We start from the raw sequence: 23,747 nt of genomic DNA, 5'->3' as shown, positions 1-23,747 counted from the left end.
ACAACTGAACCCTCCCCGCCTCCATTCAGTTTAAAGCCCCATCTACAGCCCTAGTTACGCGATTCGCTCGGACTCTGGTCCCAGCATGATTCAGATGAAGGCTGTCCCACCAGAACAGGCCCCCTTCTTCCCCAGTACTGGTGCCAATGTCCCATGAATTCAAACCCATTTCTCCCACACTAATCTTTAAGCCACGCATTTACCAGCTTAATCTTATTGACCTTGTGCTCATTGCTCGTGGCTCAGGTAGTAATTCAGAGATTATGACCTTTTTTGATTCTGCTTTTTAATTTAGCTCCAAGCTGTTCATACTCCCTTAGCAGAACCTCTGCCTTGTTTTATCTATGTTGTTGGTACCTATGTGGACCACAGCAATTGGATCTTTCCCCTCCCACTCCAAGTTCCTCTGCAGCCCTGGTGAGATATCCCGAACTCGAGCACCAGGTAGGCAACACAACCTTCGGGACTCTCGATCCTGGTCACACTGAACAGTGTCTATGCCCCTAACTATACTATCCTCAATTACAAATACATTAATTTTTACTGCCCCCCCCTCCCCTCAATGGCTCCATACATCACGGTGCTGCAGTCAGTTGGCTCATCCTCCCTGCAGTCCCCATTCCCGTGCACACAGGGAGCAAGAATCTCAAACCTGTTGGACTAGGACATGGGCTGAGGCTTCTGCAACCCTACCTCCTGGGTCCCTCTATCTGCCTTACTCGCAGCCACACCCTCCTCTCCCTGACCACTGGCCAAATTCAAGTTAGTTAATCTAAGGGGTGTGACTGCCTCCTGAAACACAGCATCCAGGTAAAACTCTTCCCCCTCCCTGATGTGTTGCAGCATCCGAAGCTCAGAATCCAGCTCAACAACTGTGAGCCGGAGTTCCTCGAGCAACCAACATTTACTACATATGTGGTCACTGAAGACCACAATGGGGTCCACCAGCTCCCACATCCTGCAGGAACAGCACATCACCTGATCCTCCATCTTGATTTTATTTAATTAGTTCTGAATTTGGTTTTTAAATTTTCTATTATTTAAACTTTTCTTATTATACATCTCCTTATTATCCCAGTCTCAACGCAATTTCTAACCAATAATTTAAATTCCCTCTGACTTGATTGTTTTACTTTGTGATTGTGTGCCCTTATTCTGCTAACAGTCTGTGTCCCCTCCCCACCGCCCCCGATCAACATCATGAACTTAAACTTGAGTTTGTTTAAACGACTAGTTCAGAATCTGACCATGGCTCTACATTATTTGATGTTTGAGGAATGCACCTAAAATCAGTTGGTGATTGTTATTTGAAACTCTGGTTACATTGCAAAAATATCTCACAGTAAACACTCTGAAGCACGATCTCAAACAGTATGTTCCCCCACGCTGACTATTCTTACCTTGGTCACAATCCGGTCAATCTGGGTATTCTGGGAGCCAATCTCGTTGCCCATGTCCAGAGCCATGTGTCGGAGGTTTCCGATGATGCTGCCCACCTGGTCCAAGTTTTCTTCCATCTCATTTTCCCGAGCGTCGTCTGTGACTCTGAAATCAAGACAGGTTGCCTGAGGTGAGAAGTTGAAATCAGACTTTACCCTCGTGCCTCTCACAGGGGGTGACTTCAGTTTGACTTTAATATGTACCAAACTCAAAAGCCAGAACAGAACCACTATCATTAGTCAGCGGAGTCCGGTAGACCCAGTGACTGAGCCGCTTTTGGAGGCTGGGTCAGTTATTCATCAAAAATAAAAGGTTGACTTTTACAAGGAATTTAAAATGAGTGAAACAACGTTTTTATTAACTGGTCGGGTTCAGGGCGTGACCTTAACATTTGAGTTGTTTCAGAGAGTGGGAGTTAGCTGTAGAGAGTGGGAGTGAGCTGCAGAGAGAGGGAGTTAGCTGCAGAGAGAGGGAGTTAGCTGTAGAGAGAGGGAGTTAGCTGCAGAGAGAGGGAGTTAGCTGTAGAGAGAGGGAGTTAGCTGCAGAGAGAGGGAGTTAGCTGTAGAGAGTGGGAGTTAGCTGTAGAGAGTGGGAGTTAGCTGCAGAGAGAGGGAGTTAGCTGCAGAGAGAGGGAGTTAGCTGCAGAGAGAGGGAGTTAGCTGCAGAGAGAGGGAGTTAGCTGCAGAGAGAGGGAGTTAGCTGCAGAGAGAGGGAGTTAGCTGCAGAGAGAGGGAGTTAGCTGCAGAGAGAGGGAGTTAGCTGTAGAGAGTGGGAGTTAGCTGCAGAGAGAGGGAGTTAGCTGCAGAGAGTGGGAGTTAGCTGCCGAGAGAGGGAGTTAGCTGCCGAGAGAGGGAGTTAGCTGCCGAGAGAGGGAGTTAGCTGCAGTGAGAGGGAGTGAGCTGCAGAGAGAGGGAGTGAGCTGCAGAGAGAGGGAGTGAGCTGCAGAGAGTGGGAGTTAGCTGCAGAGAGAGGGAGTTAGCTGCCGAGAGAGGGAGTGAGCTGCCGAGAGAGGGAGTTAGCTGCAGAGAGAGGGAGTTAGCTGTAGAGAGAGGGAGTTAGCTGTAGAGAGAGGGAGTTAGCAGCCGAGAGAGGGAGTTAGCTGCCGAGAGAGGGAGTTAGCTGCCGAGAGAGGGAGTTAGCTGCCGAGAGAGGGAGTTAGCTGCCGAGAGAGGGAGTTAGCTGTAGTGAGAGGGAGTTAGCTGTAGAGAGAGGGAGTTAGCTGTAGAGAGCGGGAGTGAGCTGTAGAGAGAGGGAGTGAGCTGTAGAGAGTGGGAGTTAGCTGTAGAGAGTGGGAGTTAGCTGTAGAGAGTGGGAGTTAGCTGTAGAGAGTGGGAGTTAGCTGTAGTGAGAGGGAGTTAGCTGTAGAGAGTGGGAGTTAGCTGTAGAGAGTGGGAGTTAGCTGTAGAGAGTGGGAGTGAGCTGTAGTGAGAGGGAGTTAGCTGTAGAGAGTGGGAGTTAGCTGTAGTGAACTTGTAGTGTACTATCTTCAAGATGCACTGCAACAATTCACCAAAGATCCTTAGACAACAACTTCCAAACCCACAACCACTCCCATCTAGAAGGACAAGGGCAGCAGATAAATGGGAACACCAGCAGGTTTCCCTCCAAGCCCCAGACCATCCTGACTTGGAAATATGTCACCGTTCCTTCGCAGTCACTGGGTCAAAATCCTGGAATTCCCTCCCTAATGGCATTGTGGGTCAACCCACAGAACGTGGACTGCAGCGATTCAAGAAGGCAGCTCACCACCACCTTCTCAAGGGCAACTAGGGATGGGCAATAAATGCTGGCCCAGCCAGCGATGCCCATGTCCAACAAATGAATTTTTAAAAAATCAGCTTTTTTTGGAGACAGAGAGTGAGGTTCTCTGGCCTCCCCTTGCCCCGCTCTGTGTTTTTCTCCGTGGCGGGAAGGCAGTATGCTGTTCACTAGTGGCGGAATCTTCCAGTCTTGACACTGTCCCATTAAAGCCACCTCGCGCTGCCGGGAATCCCGGCACAGAGGATACACCGCCAGCACGAATGGTGGGAGAATTCCGGATAGTATGTGGGAATGGGCAGAGGGAGATTGTTGTAGAGGGTGCAAATGAGACAGAGAGAGAGGTATCTGAACCACTGTATCTGATTGGATCTTATTACTGCACTTCTGATTGGCTGTGAGTCATGTGCCCATGTGGCCTGCCCTCTCTCTCTCTCATTGGCTGCAAGCTGGAATCTGCAGTGTTCTCGTACGGGTAGCACGGTGGTGCAGTGGTTAGCTCTGCTGCCTCACAGCGCCAGGGACCCTGGTTCGATTCCCGGCTGGGGTCACTGTCTGTGCAGAGTTTGCACGTTCTCCCTGTGTCTACGTGGGTTTCCTCCGGGTGCTCCGGTTTCCTCCCACAGTCCAAAGATGTGCGGATTAGGCGGATGAGCCATGCTAAATTGCCCCTTAGTGTCAGGGGGACTAGCTAGGGTAAATGCATACGGTTATGGAGATAGGCCTGGGTGAGATTGTGGTCAGTGCAGACTCGATGGGCCGAATGGCCTCCTTCTGCACTGTAGGATTCCATGATTCACATTGTTCTAAATGAGGCTTGACTCCAGTTGAAAGCTGCTTTTTTTGTCCCACTTTGAATTGCGACCTTCTGTGTAATTAACAGATAATTAACACTGGAATTAACCTGGAAAGTGGGAGCTCCTAACAGAGAAGGACACTCCCAACCTGTTCCAGTTTAAAGTGTGCCTTAGAAACAACTTCCTAGCTATTCAACTACAAGAAACCTCACAACCTGCTGTGAACCCATCTCTTTACAGGAAGCTCACGTCAACTTTAAACCATTGAAATCATCCAAGGAACTACAGGCCTGCCACATGGGAGATCATAAATCAGAGACACAAATAACTATAATCTATAAAGGTACATTGCCACCACTGTGTGTGTGTGTGTGTGTGTGTGTGTGTGTGTGTGTGTGTGAATTTGTGTGTGTGTGTGCGTGCATGTGTGAATTTATACGTGCGAGTGAGTGTGCGTGCGTGAGTGAATTTGTGCATGTGTGTGTGTGTATGCGTGAATGTAAGTGTGCGTGCATGTGTGTGTGAATGTGTGAGTGTGTGTATGCATGGTGCATGTGCGTGAGATTGAGTGGGTGATGCTATGTTAATTCAGGGTAAGTGTGTGAGAATAAATAATCTTTATTATTGAAAATCACCAAAGCTTGTTGCTGAAATTATTTAATTAGAACAAATACTCAAAGAAGTAATAAGTACAAACCTCTATCCATATAAAACATGGCTCTCTGAATGAGTATTATGACTTAGTGCCGTTCTCCTGCACATTGTTTCTATTTATATAATCATCTAACACCCTCTCCAATGCCTCGATTGAAGCTGCCTCCACCACACTTCCAGGGAGAACATTCCAGAGCCCAACCACACGCTGTGTGAGAAAGTTTTTTTTCACATTACATTTGCTTCTTTTGCAAATCATTTTAAATCTGTGCCCCCTTCGTTCTCGATCTTTTAACGAGCCCAAACATTTTCTTCCTATCTACTCTGTCCAATCCCCTCATGATTTTGAACATCTCTATCCAATCTCCTCTCAGCCTTCTTCTCTCCAAGGAAAACAGTCCCAACCTCTCCAATCAATCCTTATAGCTGAGGTTTCTCTTCCCTGGAACCATTTTTGTCAACCTCTTCCGCACTCTCTCCAATGCGTTCACATCCTTCCCATAGTGTGGCGCCCAGAACTGTACACAATCCCCCAGCTGAAGTCTAGAGACTCCAGAACAATCCTGGAGGGTGAAACTGTCCAAACACATTTCTTATACAATCAGGAGGCAGAGTGAATGAAGAATTTGATCTGTCTGGGCTGGATTCAAAGTAACATTCCAGGCCAATGTCACCCAATTTCCATTCAATTTAGCACGGCCAATCCACTTAACCTGCACATCTTTGGAGTGTGGGAAGAAACCGGAGCACCCGGAGGAAACCCACCCAGACGTGGGGAGAATGTGCAGACTCCGCATAGACAGACACCCGAGGCCAGAATTGAGCCCGGGTCCCTGGCGCTGTGAGGCAGCAGTGCTAACCACTGTGCCACCAACACATGCCAGCATCATCAGGAGTGGAGGCAGAAATGTCAACTCCTTCGCTCTTTGTTTCGAGAATCTTTTACCTTCGGATGTATCCACCGCTCATGGCCATCTGTTCCCGGTCGTCCATCACTCTGGCCGGCTGGCTGGCCACAACACCATCCTGATTATTTCCCCACACCTTCTTGTAGGCCCCTCCGGCCTCAAAGTTCTTTAACCTTAGAGGTAGAAAATGCACAAGGAGATTTTTTTGCCTCTCAAATCACAATCATTTCAAGTCAAAGTCTTCCTGGTTATTAAACTCCATGACCATACAGACAGGTCAATGGGCATCAGACAGACACAACAGTTCCTAATTCTTTAGGTGATTAACTTTTTACACATGCATGTAGTCTCAGAGTTTACTTTTCCTCACATTCTAGCTGCTAATGTGCTGTGAACATGAAATGTACTTTCCCCCCCGCCAGTTAACCAGCTGAAATTATTGGCTTGCAAGTTGCTAAATAGTGATCACCAGCATTGGAAATTAGTATTCATTCCAGACAGTGAAACTCCTCAAAGTACAAGAACTTATATTCTCGAGCTTTTCATTGGCTATCCCAATGTTTCTGACAGCTAACTATTACCCTAGTGGAACGCAGCAGCCTAATTGCACACTGCAAGGTCCAATAAACAACAATGTGATATCAATGTGGGTGGCATGGTGGCACAGGGGTTAGCACTGCTGCCTCACAGCGCCTTGGGTCACTGTCTGTGTGGAGCTTGCACATCCTCCCCCGTGTCTGCCTGGGTACTCCGGCTTCCTCCCACACTCCAAAGATGTGCAGGTTAGTCGGATTGGCCATGGTAAATTGCCCCTTAATGTCCATAGATGCGTAGCTTAAGTGGATTGGCCATGTTAAATTGCCCCTTAGTGTCCAAAGATGTGCAGGTTAGGTGAATTGGCCATGGTAAATTGCCCCTTAATGTCCATAGATGCGTAGCTTAAGTGGATTGGCCATGTTAAATTGCCCCTTAATGTCCAAAGATGTGCAGGTTGGGAGGATTAGCCTTGCTAAATTGCCTCTTATGGTGGGATTTTACGACCTTGCCCAAAGCCAACAGAGAATTCTGTCTGCGGTACAATTCCGGCCTTAGTGTCCAAAAGATGTGCAGATGAGGTGGATTGGCCATGGTAAATGCGTGGGGTTATGGGGATAGGGTGAGGGAGTGAGGCTAGGTAGAGTGCTCTTTTGGAGGACCAGTCAGACTCAATGTGCTGAATGGCCTCTTTCTGCACTACAGGGATTCTATGGATGGTGACCAGACAATCCATTTTTGTCATGTCAGTTGAGGGAGAAGTATTGGAGGACACCCCCACCTTCTCTTGTGTAGATAGTTCTGTTGGATCCATTATGTGAACTCGAGAGAGCAAACAGTTTAATGTCTCCTCCAAAGGATGGCTCCCTTGATAGTGTAGCACTGCCTTGATGCTGTGCTCAGAGTGTCAACCTAGATATTGTGTCTGAGTTTCCAAAGCTGCAACTTGAAGCCACAGCCCTCTAACACAGAAGAAAGGTACACTGGGCGATGGCTAAGTCATCGGTTAAAGCTCTCCAGTGGCTCAAATGAAAGGCAGAGGTCTGAGGTTCCACCCTCAGTTTGTGTTCACTGGCCTCCCGGTGCTGTAATCTCCCTCAATGACCCTGGGCTGTGGGGTGGGGTAGAAGTCACTAGGATTCATGATACAAAATTACAATTCCTCCCAGAAAGTGGAGGTATTTTGGAAATCCCTGGGAGGTGAATAACTTGCTGACATCATTTACTATGTGTGATCACAGATGACCATGTGGCTAAGATCCCTGAGGGACGAAGGGACTTGAGGAACTGGAACGACCGGCTTGAGAAGGGAAGAGGAAGAAAAAAGCCTCTTGGTCAGATTTTTCCAATTTCGCCCGTGGCTGGGATTGTTGGGCCTCGCAGCAGTGAACGGAGTTTTGACTGAGTGCCAAATTCTCCATTCTCAGTGGTGGTGGGGCGTGCGTGGCCACAACATCCTGGCCATCGCCTGTTTTGAACAGAGTGGAGAACATTACTATTCTGCAGCCAACAAGACACTACATCTGTAATGTTTGTCAACAGAAATTAATTATTTGTAAGCACACTATTCCTGATGACTCAGATGCCTTTTAGTGAACATTGCATCTGCCATGAATTGAATTAGAAGCACAAGGTGCCAGGAGACTTGGTTCTGTGCGGCACACTCAGTGTTAAAGCAAGAGTCTCCAAGAGGGAAGGGGGTGGGTGGGTGGAAGGGGTTGGGAGCAGGGGGGTCGGGGGGGTGGAAGCAGGGGGGTTTGGGGGGGGTGGAAGCAGGGGGGTTTGGGGGGGGTGGAAGCAGGGGGGTTTGGGGGGGGTGGAAGCAGGGGGGTTTGGGGGGGGTGGAAGCAGGGGGGTTTGGGGGGGGTGGAAGCAGGGGGGTTTGGGGGGGGGGGTGGAAGCAGGGGGGTTTGGGGGGGGGGGTGGAAGCAGGGGGGTTTGGGGGGGGGTGGAAGCAGGGGGGTTTGGGGGGGGGTGGAAGCAGGGGGGTTGGGGGGGTGGAAGCAGGGGGGTTGGGGGGGTGGAAGCAGGGGGGTTGGGGGGGTGGAAGCAGGGGGGTCGGGGGAGGTGGAAGCAGGGGGGTTTGGGGGGGGTGGAAGCAGGGGGGTTTGGGGGGGGTGGAGGCAGGGGGGTTTGGAGGCGGGGGGGTGGAAGCAGGGGGGGTGGAAGCAGGGGGGTCGGGGGTGTGGAGGCAGGGGGGTCGGGGGTGTGGAGGCAGGGGGGTCGGGGGTGTGGAGGCAGGGGGGTCGGGGGGGTGGAGGCAGGGGGGTCGGGGGGGTGGAGGCAGGGGGGTCGGGGGGGTGGAGGCAGGGGGGTCGGGGGGGTGGAGGCAGGGGGGTCGGGGGGGTGGAGGCAGGGGGGTCGGGGGGGTGGAGGCAGGGGGGTCGGGGGGGTGGAGGCAGGGGGGTCGGGGGGGTGGAGGCAGGGGGGTCGGGGGGGTGGAGGCAGGGGGGTCGGGGGGGTGGAGGCAGGGGGGTCGGGGAGGTGGAGGCAGGGGGGTCGGGGGGGTGGAGGCAGGGGGGTCGGGGGGGTGGAGGCAGGGGGGTCGGGGGGGTGGAGGCAGGGGGGTCGGGGGGTGGAGGCAGGGGGGTCGGGGGGGTGGAGGCAGGGGGGTCGGGGGGGTGGAGGCAGGGGGGTCGGGGGGGGTGGAGGCAGGGGGGTCGGGGGGGTGGAGGCAGGGGGGTCGGGGGGGGTGGAGGCAGGGGGGTCGGGGGGGTGGAGGCAGGGGGTCGGGGGGGTGGAGGCAGGGGGGTCGGGGAGGTGGAGGCAGGGGGGTCGGGGGGGTGGAGGCAGGGGGGTCGGGGGGGTGGAGGCAGGGGGGTCGGGGGGGTGGAGGCAGGGGGGTCGGGGGGGTGGAGGCAGGGGGGTCGGGGGGGTGGAGGCAGGGGGGTGGAGGCAGGGGGGTCGGGGGGTGGAGGCAGGGGGGTCGGGGGGTGGAGGCAGGGGGGTGGAGGCAGGGGGGTCGGGGGGTGGAGGCAGGGGGGTCGGGGGGTGGAGGCAGGGGGGTCGGGGGGGTGGAGGCAGGGGGGTCGGGGGGGGTGGAGGCAGGGGGGTCGGGGGGGGGTGGAGGCAGGGGGGTCGGGGGGGGGTGGAGGCAGGGGGGTCGGGGGGGTGGAGGCAGGGGGGTCGGGGGGGGTGGAGGCAGGGGGGTCGGGGGGGGTGGAGGCAGGGGGGTCGGGGGGGTGGAGGCAGGGGGGTCGGGGGGGTGGAGGCAGGGGGGTCGGGGGGGGGTGGAGGCAGGGGGGTCGGGGGGGTGGAGGCAGGGGGGTCGGGGGGGTGGAGGCAGGGGGGTCAGGGGGGTGGAGGCAGGGGGGTGGAGGCAGGGGGGTCGGGGGGGTGGAGGCAGGGGGGTCGGGGGGGTGGAGGCAGGGGGGTCGGGGGGGTGGAGGCAGGGGGGTCGGGGGGGTGGAGGCAGGGGGGTCGGAGGGGTGGAGGCAGGGGGGTCGGGGGGGTGGAGGCAGGGGGGTCGGGGGGGTGGAGGCAGGGGGGTCGGGGGGGTGGAGGCAGGGGGGTCGGGGGGGTGGAGGCAGGGGGGTCGGGGGGGTGGAGGCAGGGGGTGGGGGGGGTGGAAGCAGGGGGGTCGGGGGGGTGGAAGCAGGGGGATCGGGGGTGGAAGCAGGGGGGTCGGGGGGGTGGAAGCAGGGGGGTCGGGGGTGGAGGCAGGGGGGTCGGGGGTGGAGGCAGGGGGGTCGGGGGTGGAGGCAGGGGGGTCGGGGGGGTGGAAGCAGGGGGGTCGGGGGGGTGGAAGCAGGGGTTCGGGGGGGTGGAAGCAGGGGGGTCGGGGGTGGAGGCAGGGGGGTCGGGGGTGGAGGCAGGGGGGTCGGGGGTGGAGGCAGGGGGGTCGGGGGGGTGGAAGCAGGGGGATCGGGGGGTGGAAGCAGGGGGATCGGGGGGGTGGAAGCAGGGGGGGTCGGGGGGGTGGAGGCAGGGGGGGTCTGGGGGGTGGAGGCAGGGGGGGTCGGGGCGGTGGAGGCAGGGGGGTCGGGGGGGTGGAGGCAGGGGGGTCGGGGGGGTGGAGGCAGGGGGGTCGGGGGGGTGGAGACAGGGGGGTCGGGGGGGTGGAGACAGGGGGGTCGGGGGGGTGGAGACAGGGGGATCGGGGGGTGGAGGCAGGGGGGTCGGGGGGGTGGAGGCAGGGGGGTCGGGGGGGTGGAGGCAGGGGGGTCGGGGGGGTGGAGGCAGGGGGGTCGGGGGGGTGGAGGCAGGGGGGTCGGGGGGGGTGGATATGAAAGGGGGGATTGGGGGGACAGTGAGCGAGGGGGTGGGGGAGGGGAACCGGATAGTGGGGGCGGGGGTAAAAGGGGGGGTCGGGGATAGCGCGTGGGAGGTGGGGGGAGGGTAGCAAGCTGGGGTTCAGCACTCCTGCTCACCTTCACCCTCAAGGTGTTTGAGGACAGATAGAAGTTTTAAAAATAACATGAGTCGTAAGCCCGATGCTGTTGCTAGCTATCAGGCAGTGTCGGCCTCGCTGCGTGGATTCGAAGATTACGATGTAGTCTCAATGCTGAGAATTGTACATTGAGTGTTTGATTTTACACAGATGGTGGGCAATAGCTGGGATTGACTAATCAAACTGTGTTCTCGAAGTTTTGAGGCGTGTATTTGTAGTGTTTCTTTATCAATTAAAGCTTACAAAGCACAGAAAGGTTAGCTCCATTCGTCTCCTTCACCAGCCGGCTGTCTGGATTGGAATGGTGACCTTCCTGGGCTCCGGCCTGACATCAGGGTAAGTTCTGAACCAGCACCTGGTAATATTTTGGGAGGGTTCTCTCGGAACGTTGCTGTCCACATGGTTAAATTTGACATTTTCTGTCCCTTCTTTTAAAAGGTTATTTTGATGCCAGATCAGTCAGTGGGGAAAGTATTTAACGAGACATGTGTAATTAACAGGCGGATGTTAATTCAAACCTCTATCCTTTCTCACGAGGGGCTCCCAGGTTCAGTAAGTTCATCAGTCACTAATCAAGCTCTCCTGATGATGATGCACAGGGGAATGAGTAGGCTTCAGGGAGAGGGAGTTAGTGGATAGAGATCATTCGAGATTGGACAACCTGCAAATTAGTAATGTCAGGGTGAATGGGTCGGGGCAGCCTGGCTTTCCAAGGTTGGCTGGACATCCTTTTTGAGATGGTATTCCATTAAGCTTCACTCAATGATAAATCAACACAAGCAGTTAAAGAAACCTGGCAGGAAGCAGTCAGTGCAGGGATCCCCTGTGGTCGTTCCCCTTAGCAACAAGTATTCCGCTTTGGATACGGTTGAGGGGGACGACATACCAGCGGTGAGCCGCAGTGAGAGGATCTCCAGCACTGTGTCCGTCTCTGTGGCTCGGGAGGGCAAGGGGGAGAGCGGGAGGGCAATAGTTATTGGGGACTCGTTAGTTAGAGGGATAGATAGGAGGTTCTGTGGCAGCAAAAGAGACTCGAGGATGGTATGTTGCCTACCGGATGCCAGGGTCCGTGACATCTCGGACCGTGTCTTCCGGATTTTTAAGGGGGAGGGGGAACAGTCACAAGTCATGGTACACATTGGTACCAACGACATAGGTAAGAGAAGGGACGGGGATTTAAAACAGGAATTTCGGGAGCTGGGCTGGAAGCTGAGAGCCAAGACAAAACATGTGGTCATCTCTGGTACGTTACCGGTGCCACGTGATAGCGAGTTGAGGAACAGGGAGAGAGTGCAGTTAAACATGTGGTTGCAGGGATGGTGTAGGAGGGAGGTTTCAGATGCGTGGATAATTGGAACACATTCTGGGGAAGGTGGGACCTGCACAAACAGGACGGGGTGCACCTGAACCAGAGCGGCACCAATATCCTGGGAGGGAAATTTGATATGGCTCTTCAGGGGGGTTTAAACTAATTTGACAGGGGAGTGGGAAAAGGAGTTGTAGTCCAGAAGTCAGTGTTGAGGGTGGTGAGGTATTGGGGAAGGTATCAAGGTCAAGGGTGGGTACCGGTAGACAGGAAGGTGGGTTGAAGTGTGTCTACTTCAATGCAAGGAGCATCCAGAACAAGGTAGATGAACTTGGGGCGTGGATTGGTACTTGGGACTACGATGTTGTGGCCATTACGGAGACGTGGGTAGAACAAGGACAGGAATGGTTGTTGGACGTTCCGGGGTATAGATGTTTCAGTAAGTGTAGGGAAGCTGGTAAAAGAGGTGGAGGAGTAGCATTGTTAATCAAGGATAGTTTAACGGCTGCGGAAAGGCACTTCGAGGGGGATCTGCACACTGAGGTAATATGGGCTGAGGTTAGAAATAGGAAAGGAGCGGTCACGTTGTTAGGAGTTTACTATAGGCCCCCAAATAGTAATAGAGATGTGGAGGAAGAAATTGCTAAGCAGATTATGGATATGTGTGGGGGTCACAGGGTAGTTGTCATGGGGGACTTTAACTTTCCAAATATTGATTGGAACCTTTGTAGGTCAAATAGTTCGGATGGGGCAGTTTTTGTGCAGTGTGTGCAGGAGGGTTTCCTGACACAATATGTGGATAGGCCGACAAGAGGTGAGGCCACATTGGATTTGGTACTGGGAAATGAACCGGGCCAAGTGTTAGATTTGGTTGTGGGAGAGCACTTTGGAGATAGTGACCACAATTCGGTGCCTTTTGTTATTGCAATGGAGAGGGATAGGGCCGTACGGCAGGGCAAGGTTTACAATTGGGGGAGAGGTAATTATGATGCGATTAGGCAAGAATTAGGGGGCATAAGATGGGAACAGAAACTGTCAGGGAAAGGCACTAATGAAAAGTGGAACTTTTTCAAGGAACAAATACTGTGTGTCCTTGATAGGTATGTCCCTGTCAGGCAGGCAGGAAATGGCCGAGTGAGGGAACCATGGTTCACGAAAGAGGTGGAATGTCTTGTGAAAAGGAAGAGGGAAGCTTATATAGGGATGAGGAAACAAGGTTCAGATGGCTCGATTGAGGGTTACAAGTTAGCAAGGAATGAGCTGAAAAAGGGGCTTAGGAGAGCAAGGAGGGGACATGAGAAGTCCTTGGCGGGTCGGATCAAGGAAAAGGCTTTTTACTCTTATGTGAGGAATAAAAGAATGACCAGGGTGAGGTTAGGGCCGGTCAAGGACAGTAGTGGGAACTTGTGTATGGAGTCAGTAGAGATAGGCGAGGTGATGAATGAATACTTTTCTTCAGTGTTCACCAAGGAGAGGGGCCATGTTTTTGAGGAAGAGAAGGTGTTACAGGCTAATAGGCTGGAGGAAATAGATGTTCGGAGGGAGGATGTACTGGCAGTTTTGAATAAACTGAAGGTCGATAAGTCCCCTGGGCCTGATGAAATATATCCCAGGATTCTTTGGGAGGCAAGGGATGAGATTGCAGAGCCTTTGGCTTTGATCTTTGGGTCCTCACTGTCCACGGGGATGGTGCCAGAGGACTGGAGAGTGGCGAATGTTGTTCCTCTGTTTGAGAAAGGGAATAGAAATGACCCCGGTAATTATAGACCTGTTAGTCTTACTTCGGTGGTTGGTAAATTGATGGAAAAGGTCCTTAAGGATGGGATTTACGACCATTTAGAAAGATGCGGATTAATCCGGGATAGTCAGCACGGATTCGTGAAGGGCAAGTCGTGCCCCACAAATTTGATTGAATTTTTTGAGGAGGTAACTAAGTGTGTTGATGAAGGTAGGGCAGTTGATGTCATATACATGGATTTTAGTAAGGCGTTTGATAAGGTCCCCCATGGTCGGCTTATGATGAAAGTAAGGAGGTGTGGGATAGAGGGAAAGTTGGCCGATTGGATAGATAACTGGCTATCTGATCGAAGACAGAGGGTGGTGGTGGATGGAAAATTTTTGGACTGGAGGCAGGTTGCTAGCGGAGTGCTACAGGGATCAGTGCTTGGTCCTCTGCTCTTTGTGATTTTTATTAATGACTTAGAGGAGGGGGCTGAAGGGTGGATCAGTAAATTTGCTGATGACACCAAGATTGGTGGAGTAGTGGATGAGGTGGAGGGCTGTTGTAGGCTGCAAAGAGACATAGATCATTTTCTGATCAGGGCCAGTGTGATCTCCTGGACTCGTTTCGATCGCCTCAGGGGGTCGGAGAGGAATTTCCCAGATTTTTTTTTCCCCATATTAGCCCTGGGGTTTTCACTCTGGGTTTTCGCCTCTCCCTGGAGATCACATGGTCTGGAATGGGGGGGTGGGGGTGAGTTAATAGGTTGTGATGAACAAAGCATCGTAGCTGTGAGGGACAGCTCGGTGGATAGGATATTAGGATGTAGATAGGCTGGAAAATTGGGCGGGGATCCTGGATTCAGGATTCAATCCTGGACCGGGGAGCGGCGCGGGCTTGGAGGGCCGAAGGGCCTGTTCCTGTGCTGTATTGTTCTTTGTTCTTTGTAGATAGGATGCAAAGCTGGGCTGAAAAATGGCAAATGGAGTTTAACCCTGATAAATGTGAGGTGATTCATTTTGGTAGGACTAATTTAAATATGGATTACAGGGTCAAAGGTAGGGTTCTGAAGACTGTGGAAGAACAGAGAGATCTTGGGGTACATATCCACAGATCTCTAAAGGTTGCCACTCAAGTGGACAGAGCTGTGAAGAAGGCCTATAGTGTGTTAGCTTTTATTAACAGGGGGTTGGAGTTTAAGAGCCATGGGGTTATGCTGCAACTGTACAGGACCTTGGTGAGACCACATTTGGAATATTGTGTGCAGTTCTGGTCACCTCACTATAAGTAGGATGTGGAAGCGCTGGAAAGAGTGCAGAGGAGATTTACCAGGATGCTGCCTGGTTTGGAGGGTAGGTCTTATGAGGAAAGGTTGAGGGAGCTAGGGCTGTTCTCTCTGGAGCGGATGAGACTGAGGGGAGACTTAATAGAGGTTTATAAAATGATGAAGGGGATAGATAGAGTGAACGTTCAAAGACTATTTCCTCGGGTGGATGGAGCTATTACAAGGGGGCATAACTATAGGGTTCATGGTGGGAGATATAGGAAGGATATCAGAGGTAGGTTCTTTACGCAGAGAGTGGTTGGGGTGTGGAATGGACTGCCTGCAGCGATAGTGGAGTCAGACACTTTAGGAACATTTAAGCGGTTATTGGATAGGCACATGGAGCACACCAGGATGATAGGGAGTGGTATAGCTTGATCTTGGTTTCAGATAAAGCTCGGCACAACATCGTGGGCCGAAGGGCCTGTTCTGTGCTGTACTGTTCTATGTTCTAAACCTGTGTACCTGGGTACAGGGATGGGGGGAGGGGAGGGGTTCTCTTAACTTTTAATGCAGTGTGTCTGTGGCCTCTCCCCATCTCCACCGCTCTCCATCAATCCTGCCCATGTGACTCTAGGAGAAACTCCTAACATGCATTGGAATGGAGTCTGTGAGGCAACGCCAACTCATGGATTTCCCAAACTACTTCCAAGGTATTCATTGGCTCCCCCCACCCCCCTCTTCACAATTTTATGCACTTTCTGCAACTCAACAGGAAAGGTTTATCTCTTATTAAATTGCCTCCCGAATGATAGCAGGCGGATGGTTCTACTCAGTCATCATGCAAGCCAAAGCATTCAATCCATGCGGAGAAATCGTCTGCCCTTCATGGAACCTTCAGCTGAACCTCGCTGAAGAGAGAGACGACAGATACATATAGAAATAACACACCCGCTTCATCGCTAGGGCTACTTACAGAACATCAACATCACAGTCTGTGTGAACACCTTTCAGAGCTCCATTCCCCCTTCCTAAACACCCCTCCGGAATTGCACTGTACTCCCCAGGAATTGAAGATTAATCTCAAGGATGCTGCTTGGAGCAACAACCAGGTGACAAATCAGAGCCATTTGTGAATTTTTCACATTTTCTTTGAACTTTTTCAATTATTAGTCATAAAGTTATTGAAGTTTTGGCAAATGCATTGACTGACAGTCAAAGTGAATCCAATTGGGTATCTATCTGCTTTCCAATTGGCTGTGGGAAGGCACAACACGTGGAGGATGGGCCAATGGTGGGAGGGGTTCAAGGCAGGATGTCACATGATGAAACCTCCAGGAATCCAGCCCTCTAAATGTCTCCCTGGGTATCTCCTGCTAAACTCCCCCTGTCCATTCCCACCGCTCTCCCATTAATCTATCTCTCAATCTCTCTCCCCCATTTATGTCCCCTAACTATCTCCTCCATGAATCTATCTCCCCATCTCCTCATCTCTCTCTCCATTTACCATGGCCCTCTCCCCCTTCCCTCCTATTTTTTCATCTATTTACCCACACCACACTCCGTTCTACTTCCTTGTGTCCCTCAATGCCCCTTCCCTACCCCGATCTCCCTCTATGTCTCTCTCCACCCCTTGAATCTCCCCCACCCAGCTATTTCTTAGGATCTTATCTTAGAAACCCTACAGCACAGAAAGAGGCCATTCGGCCCATCGAGTCTGCACCGACCACAATCCCACCCAGGCCCTATCCCCATATCCCTACATATTTACCCACTAATCCCTCTAACCTACGCATCCCAGGACACGAAGGGCAATTTTAGCATGGCCAATCAACCTAACCTGCACACCTTTGGACTGTGGGAGGAAACTGGAGCACCCAGAGGAAACCCACGCAGACACGAGGAGAATGTGCAAACTCCACACAGCCAGTGACCCAAGCCGGGAATCGAACCCAGGTCCCTGGAGCTGTGAAGCAGCAGTGCTAACCACTGTGCTACCATTCTCTGTCCATCTAACCCATCTCTCGCCTTTATACTTTCCCTGACTCTGCCCACCCCTCCTCTTTCTGCCCATGTCTCTCCTCTACCACCACCACCCTTCCAGGCACATCCTCAGCTGTCTATCCCACCTCTCTTCCCCAACCCCTCTCCCCCATCTATCACTGTATGCATTGTATTTACTGTGTGCTCATCACATTCCAGATGGCACGTCCTCATTTTCTCACGCCTGCAATCACTTTTGAAGGAGAAAACAAGCTTGACCTTTCACCCCCGGTTCATCTGAGCAACATCCTGAAACTTACAAGCAATTTACCTCTTGCTGAGCACCCCCCACCCCCCTACCCCCCACCTGAAAAGAAACTACCATGTGAATTCCCGCATTGTCCTCAGGTGAGCTGGCGAACCTCACCACCACGCTCCAGATCGCAAGGTGAGAATAAAGGAGGCCAAATTATGATTTAATTTTTCTTTCTGCTTGATGAAAATGTTTGGGAAAATGTTCCCAATCCGCTACTTTAACACCAAGACCACCTTATTTCTGGACCAATTTAGAAATTTGAATGGGACAATACATTCCTGGTGGGTAGTGTTTGATTTTAATGTCATACAACCCTGGCTGGTAGTTAGCTTCTTAATATAGTATATGTATATATCAAACTTTTACAGAGTAAAACACATTGACAGCACGCCAGTATTTTTACAAATTGATGCTTCAACACCAGGATGTCATATAAATAGCCCCAGTGACTATCTGTTAGCAGAAACAAGCACTGAATGACACAGGAGAGAGAGAGAGAGAGACAACCATATCTTGAGAAAAGGAAAGACAGAAAGATTCAGATTGTAATTGAGTAAGACATGGAAGAATTTCATCTTCCGGTTTCTGAATGTTTGTCATTAACAGGCCTTGGAAACGACAATTTCCATTCATTACCTCAGAGTTAGAACCCTCCCCCCACGCCACCCCCTCACAGGAGCAAGTGAGATAAACCAATCCAACCTATCCTCCAAAGAGCACACACATGGCCCAGTTTTTAGATGTGAAACCAAGTAACTAAGAGGATTGGGCCCTGCTCTGTTGCTGCCCTCATCTCACCACAGCTGGTTTGATTTTTTTTTTAATGATCATCTTCATCTGGTTCAATTGTGAAAAGAAATATCTTTTCCCGATAGATTTTATGGTCAGGAGTCTTTCTTTAGGACGAGGGCCCCGCCTTCTCGACTTTGCCCCCCGTGGCTGAGGTGGTCGTGACCCTCAGGTTAAATCACCACCAGTCAGCTCTCCCCCTCAAAGAGCAGAGCAGCCTCTGGCCATCTGGGACTATGGCCACTTTACCTTTAACTGCTGAAAGTTGTGATACCACCTCAGCATCCAAATTGATGCAACGTCCGTGTTTCTTTTGAAGGGTTGAAGGGTTATGGGGAGAAGGAAGGCAAGTGGGGATGAGGAGCAGCATATCAGCCATGATCGAATGGCGGAGCAGACTCGATGGGCCGAATGGCCGGATTCTGCTCCGATATCTAATGAACTTATGAAACACACACAACTTGTTTGTTTTCATTGTAAATCTTCCAGCACAGAAGGATGCTGAGGATCCAACAAACCCATCCCTGTGTACAGTGGCCATGGTTTTTTGACCCTGACTCTGGTGGGCAGCATTGTGAGGCGGAAGGGGAAATGGCTCTCCAAATTTTCCCGCTCCGCCCGCAGCAATGCCCGCTGGTGTTTAGGATGGAACATCCTGCCAAGTGTTGATGACCACAGTTGTTGGCATTAACCAGTATGTGCGGCACGGTAGCACAGTGGTTAGCGCTGCTGCCTCACAGCGCCAGGGACCCTGGTTCGATTCCCGGCTTGGGTCACTGTCTGTGTGGAGTCTGCACATTCTCCCCGTGTCTGCGTGGGTTTCCTCTGGGTGCTCTGGTTTCCTCCCACAGTCCAAAGATGTGCTGGTTAGGTTCACTGGCCATGCTAAATTCTCCCTCAGTGTACCCAAACAGGTGCCGCAGTGTTGCAACTAGGGTATTTTCACAGTAACTTCATTGCAGCGTTAATGTAAGCCTACTTGTGACATTAATAAATAAACTTAAAACTTTTAAACTTGACCACACTGATCAAGGTTTGGTTGTTTCCATCCAGTGGAGTACTGGGAGGATAATACTGGGATGAGTATATTTCATTTGACTCCAATATTGCCATGAGTTTAAAGATCTCCCATTTACGACAGACATGAGAAGGAATTTCTTCTCTGAGGGTTGTTAAGTCTTTGGGATTCTCTTCCACAAAGAGCAGTGGAGGCTGACTCACTGAATGTATCCAAGACTGAGTTAGATTCCCAAAGGCTTTCATAGATTTCACGTAATCTCTACAGTGCAGAAGGAGGCCATTTGATCCATCGAGCCTGCACTGACAACAATCCTACCCAGGCCCTATCCCCATAACTTCACACATTTATTCCACCAAGACCCCTGATATTAAGGGGCAATTTAGCATGGCCAATCCACCTAACCTTACATCTTTGGACTGTGGGAGGAAACCGGAGCACCCGGAGGAAACCTACGCTGACGCGGGGAGAACATGCAAACTCCACACAGACAGTGACCCAGGCTGGAATTGAACCTGGATCTCTGGTGCTCTGAAGCAGCAGTGCTAACCACTGTGCCACCATGCCACCCCTAAGGGACAGGCAAGAGAGCAGAGTTAAGGTAACAATTAGATCAGCCATGATCTTATTGAATAATGGAGGAGGCTCGAGGGGCTGAATGGCCTACTCCTGTTCCTATTTCTTATGATCTTATGATCAATCATTGTTGCATCTCGTCTGACTGAGGTGTGCTAAATGGTACTAAACCTCCTTCTGCATTCCTTGGGCAATGAGTAGGAGCAAACACGTGTGATTAGTTTGATAGTGGCTCCAAGTTTGGCCAGTTTGGGGGAGATGGTGGCATGGTGGCAATGCAGAAGCCCAAACTCCGGGAGCATGGATTCAAATCCCAAAATGGCAGCAGATGGATTTTAAATTCAATTAAAAAATCAGGAATATAAAGCTAGTCTCAGTAATGCTGGCCATGAAACTATCATCGATTGTGCTAAAAGCCCATCAGGTTCACTAATGCCCTTTAGGGAAGGAAATCTGCCTTCCTTACCCAGTCTGGCCTACAGAGCTTCAGCAATGTGGTTGACTCTCAACTGCCCTCTGGAATGGTCCAGTAAACCATTAGGTTTAAAGGCAATGAGGGAATGACAATGCTGGTTTAGCCAGCCATGCCCACAACCCACGAAAGAATTGCTTTCAAATTCAGAGACTCAGTTCCTCGAATCTAATTTCTGATGCAAAGTCTGCTGTCAAAACTGAGGAGGAAGCCTTTGCTGATTACCAGACATTTAGCTCTGGGGACTGAGATGTAAATCATCACAAGAAGTCGAGGTGTTGAGTGCCTAGTTCACCACAGATACAGGTGTAACTCGAGAACTACCTAAACCGACAGCAATCAATCACCTTGAAAAGACCCCAAAACAAAATAGGTGACATTAAAGACTTACCTCTGCTTCAGTGATTTTACACGGTGATGGGAAACTCTTTAAAGGAACGCTGAGAAAGTACATTTTATATGTACTTTAGGAACACTATATGGCTCCACCATGTTTCATAAGAACATAAGAAATAGGAGCAGGAGTAGGCCATCTAGCCCCTCGAGCCTGCCCCGCCATTCAATAAGATCATGGCTGATCTGAAGTGGATCAGTTCCACTTACCCGCCTGATCCCTATAACCCCTAATTCCCTTACCGATCAGGAATCCATCTATCCGTGATTTAAACATATTCAACGAGGTAGCCTCCACCACTTCAATGGGCAGAGAATTCTGCCCTCAAAAATGATTGGAATTAGGTGAAACTCTTGTGTTTTTTATTGGTGTTGGCCATTTTCAAGACAGTTTGGTTGACATTTCTGTCAATCTGTCTCCTGTTACTCCCTGCTGGGGCATTTCCTTTCTCTATCATTTACAGGCTCTTACAATGCGATTGAAACAGAAACCATGGACAAACTCCTAGCCACACAATCCATGTAAACCGGATGTACTGTCACTGGGCTAGAAACCCAGAGGCCCAGGCTCTGGGGACGTGGGTTCAAATCCCACCACGGCAGCTGGTGGAATTTAAATTCAATGAATAAAATCTGGACTTGAAAGCGAGTCTCAGTAACGGGGACTGTGAAAGTATCACGGATTGTCGGGAAAACCCATCTGGTTCATTAATTCCTTTAGGGAGGGAAATCTGCCGTCCTTTGGGACACAGATCAGCTAGATAGTCAATATCTTTTCCCAAAGGTAGGGGAGTCTAAAACTAGAGGGCATAGGTTTAAGGTGAGAGGGGAGAGATACAAAAGTGTCCAGAGAGGCAATTTTTTTCACACAGAGGGTGGTGAGTGTCTGGAACAAGCTGCCAGAGGTAGTAATAGAGACGATTCAATTTTGTCTTTTAAAAAGCATTTAAATAGTTACATGGGTACGATGGGTATAGAGGGATATGGGCCAAATGCGATGGGCCAAATGTGGGCAATTGGGATTAGCTTAGGGGTTTTAAGACAAAAAAGGGCGGCATGGACAAGTTGGGCCAAAGGGCCTGTTTCCATGCTGTAAACCTCTATGACTCTATGACTTACCCAGTCTGGCCTACATGTGACTCCAGAGTCACAGCAATGTGGTTGACTCTTAACTGCCCTCTGAAATGGCCCTAGCAGGACATTCTATCGCTACCACCACCGTCTCAAGGGCTATTAGGGATCAGCAACAAATGTCAGTGACACACATATCCCGTGGGAGAGTTTTAAAAACAGCCAAAGAGAAAGGGGCCATCGGCCTCTGCGTCTGAGTTGGTTTTAACCCAGTTCTTATATCTGAAACCTCACACCACAGTTACTGAATCCTGAACTCCATCTTGTTCCTGTCCAGATGAAGTAATCTAACTTACAGCTCCTAGGGTGGGAGATAGGCTGGTTTACACCCAACAATACTACATTGTAATGTTAGCTGAGCTCAGGATAACCTGACGCCATTGTCGCTGAGGCCTTCAGTGGACATTTTTCATTTCAAATCCAAAAGATCTGTTGCACAGACTAATCAAATGATTCTATCTGGTGTGTAACAGAGGGGATGAAACTCCCAGTGCTGGAATGATAGGATATGAGGGAATTCACAGGCTGCTGATGTCTCTCAGAGACAGGAGATTTCACTGTAAGTCACCATCCAGCATTCTGAACATTTGTCTCCATGACGATGACCCAAGCTGGCGTTCATGGCCAGCCAATCAGAATCTTTGCTAAGATACAGTTGGAGGGTAAATTCAAAATGGTCGTCAATTCATTTTCCTTATGGTTTAAGTTGAGCTTTTATGGAATCAGAGAATGAATGTCTCAGGGGATGTAAAAGCCAACAGTTTGAAGGCAATGATTCTCGCGTCTACTCTGCAGCAGGTGGGTCATGAGGCTGTCAGTGGCTGTATGGAACCGTGCTATTTCTCAGCAAGCAGGTTTCAGGCAGGCATGCAGGCAGGCAGGCGGCCTCTTGGACCGACAGTTGGCACCTACTTATTGCAGGGGCAGGAACAAAGACCACAGCATTTGCCCAGATTCGACAGATTTTTTTCTGCTTCTTTCATGTCCTTATTGATTTGATCCATTCCCTCTTCAATCCTCTCCAGTTGCTCTGAATGAGGAAGACAGTTAGTTTCCACACACACACCGACAACGAAACGAGCAGGGGATCAGCGAACCCCCCCACCACCCAGCAGCTCCCCCTCCCCACCACCCCCCATCCCCTTCAAAACTGATCGGGGTTGAACCAAGGTGGTACAGGTGCTCTTAGAGAAGCTTCAGGACATTGGGCACCCATACCACACTTTACAGCAACCCCATTCAGTGCAGGATTCCCTGATCCCTCTGACAAACTACACACGTGTTGAGTGAAGGAAGAGAGAGAAATAGACAGACAATAAAAACAGTACGACATGGACACAGGAGTTTGGTACATAACCCTGACTCAATGGGACCAGTGTAGCCCCTCAAAGTGCCTACCTACTAGGCGAATGCCAATACCTACTTGGCACAGGGGCAAACACAAAGGCCACAGCACTTTGCCATGTCCGATAAATTTTTCTCTGCCTCCTTCATGTCTTGGTTGATCTGGTCCATGCCCTCCTCAACACGATCAAGTTGTTCTAGTCAGAACAGAAGCAAAGGAGTTGAGTTTCAAGAGAACAAAATAATCGGGGGACAAACAGTATTTAGAACGAGTTGGGAGGCTTGTTGTTGTGGACCTGGATATTCCAAACACAAGGCTGAACTATTCATATCCAGTTACCTTTACAACTGAAAGATTGTGGATTCAATCCCCAAATGTTATTTAACAAACAGTGGCACATCATAGTTGGATCACTTGATCCCAGGTCTTTGCTCATTCCCTTCTTTTCCATATCCTTCCACTTGTCTCTGTTAACTATTCGGATACATGTCATCATTGAAGGACAAGTTGCAATGTCCAGGAAATAACTGGCTTCATAAAGGTTGTCATGTTCTCCGTCCCCCCCACTCGAGTCATTGAGACAAGATTGATCAAGCTGTGAAAGGGCCAGCCCACCTCACTCCTCCCATCCCTCAGATGACTTGAAATTAGAATATAACCACTCCAGGCAGGGTGTAGGCAGAGGTTTACAATTGCTATTCACACGTCAAGTTCCCAGACCCAACTGCGCTGTCAGAGGTGATGGTGAATAGAAAGGAGTTATACCTCCACAATGTCGGGGTGGGGGTGGGAGGATAGTCATACAGGCTCACCCACTTTCAGACTAACATTGACAAAAGCCAAGAAAGGGTGACACCATGCTGGTAACTTGGTTGGGAAACGCCATGCCAATGTAGGATTCTAACATGAATCTAAAATAAATCTGAGGAAAGCAAGAAGGGAGTGCATTAACT

General features: G+C 50.9%; 1 protein-coding gene across 1 annotated transcript in view; it reads right to left on the bottom strand.

Moving 5' to 3' along the window:
- The window catches only part of LOC144511064 (synaptosomal-associated protein 25-like), a 93,163-nt gene that overhangs the window by 8,023 nt on the left and 61,393 nt on the right, over positions 1-23,747 (bottom strand). The window contains exons 4-6 of the mRNA XM_078241034.1: positions 22,873-22,990; positions 5,596-5,730; positions 1,401-1,545 (exon numbers count right to left, since the gene is read on the bottom strand). Coding sequence (XP_078097160.1) covers positions 1,401-1,545; positions 5,596-5,730; positions 22,873-22,990 — 398 coding nt within the window. The remainder of the gene's footprint in view (positions 1-1,400; positions 1,546-5,595; positions 5,731-22,872; positions 22,991-23,747) is intronic.

Source organism: Mustelus asterias, chromosome 24, assembly GCF_964213995.1.
Source record: "Mustelus asterias chromosome 24, sMusAst1.hap1.1, whole genome shotgun sequence".
Classification (NCBI taxonomy): domain Eukaryota; kingdom Metazoa; phylum Chordata; class Chondrichthyes; order Carcharhiniformes; family Triakidae; genus Mustelus; species Mustelus asterias.
Note: the sequence above shows the minus strand (reverse complement) of the source record. Positions and strands in the feature narration are given on the sequence as shown.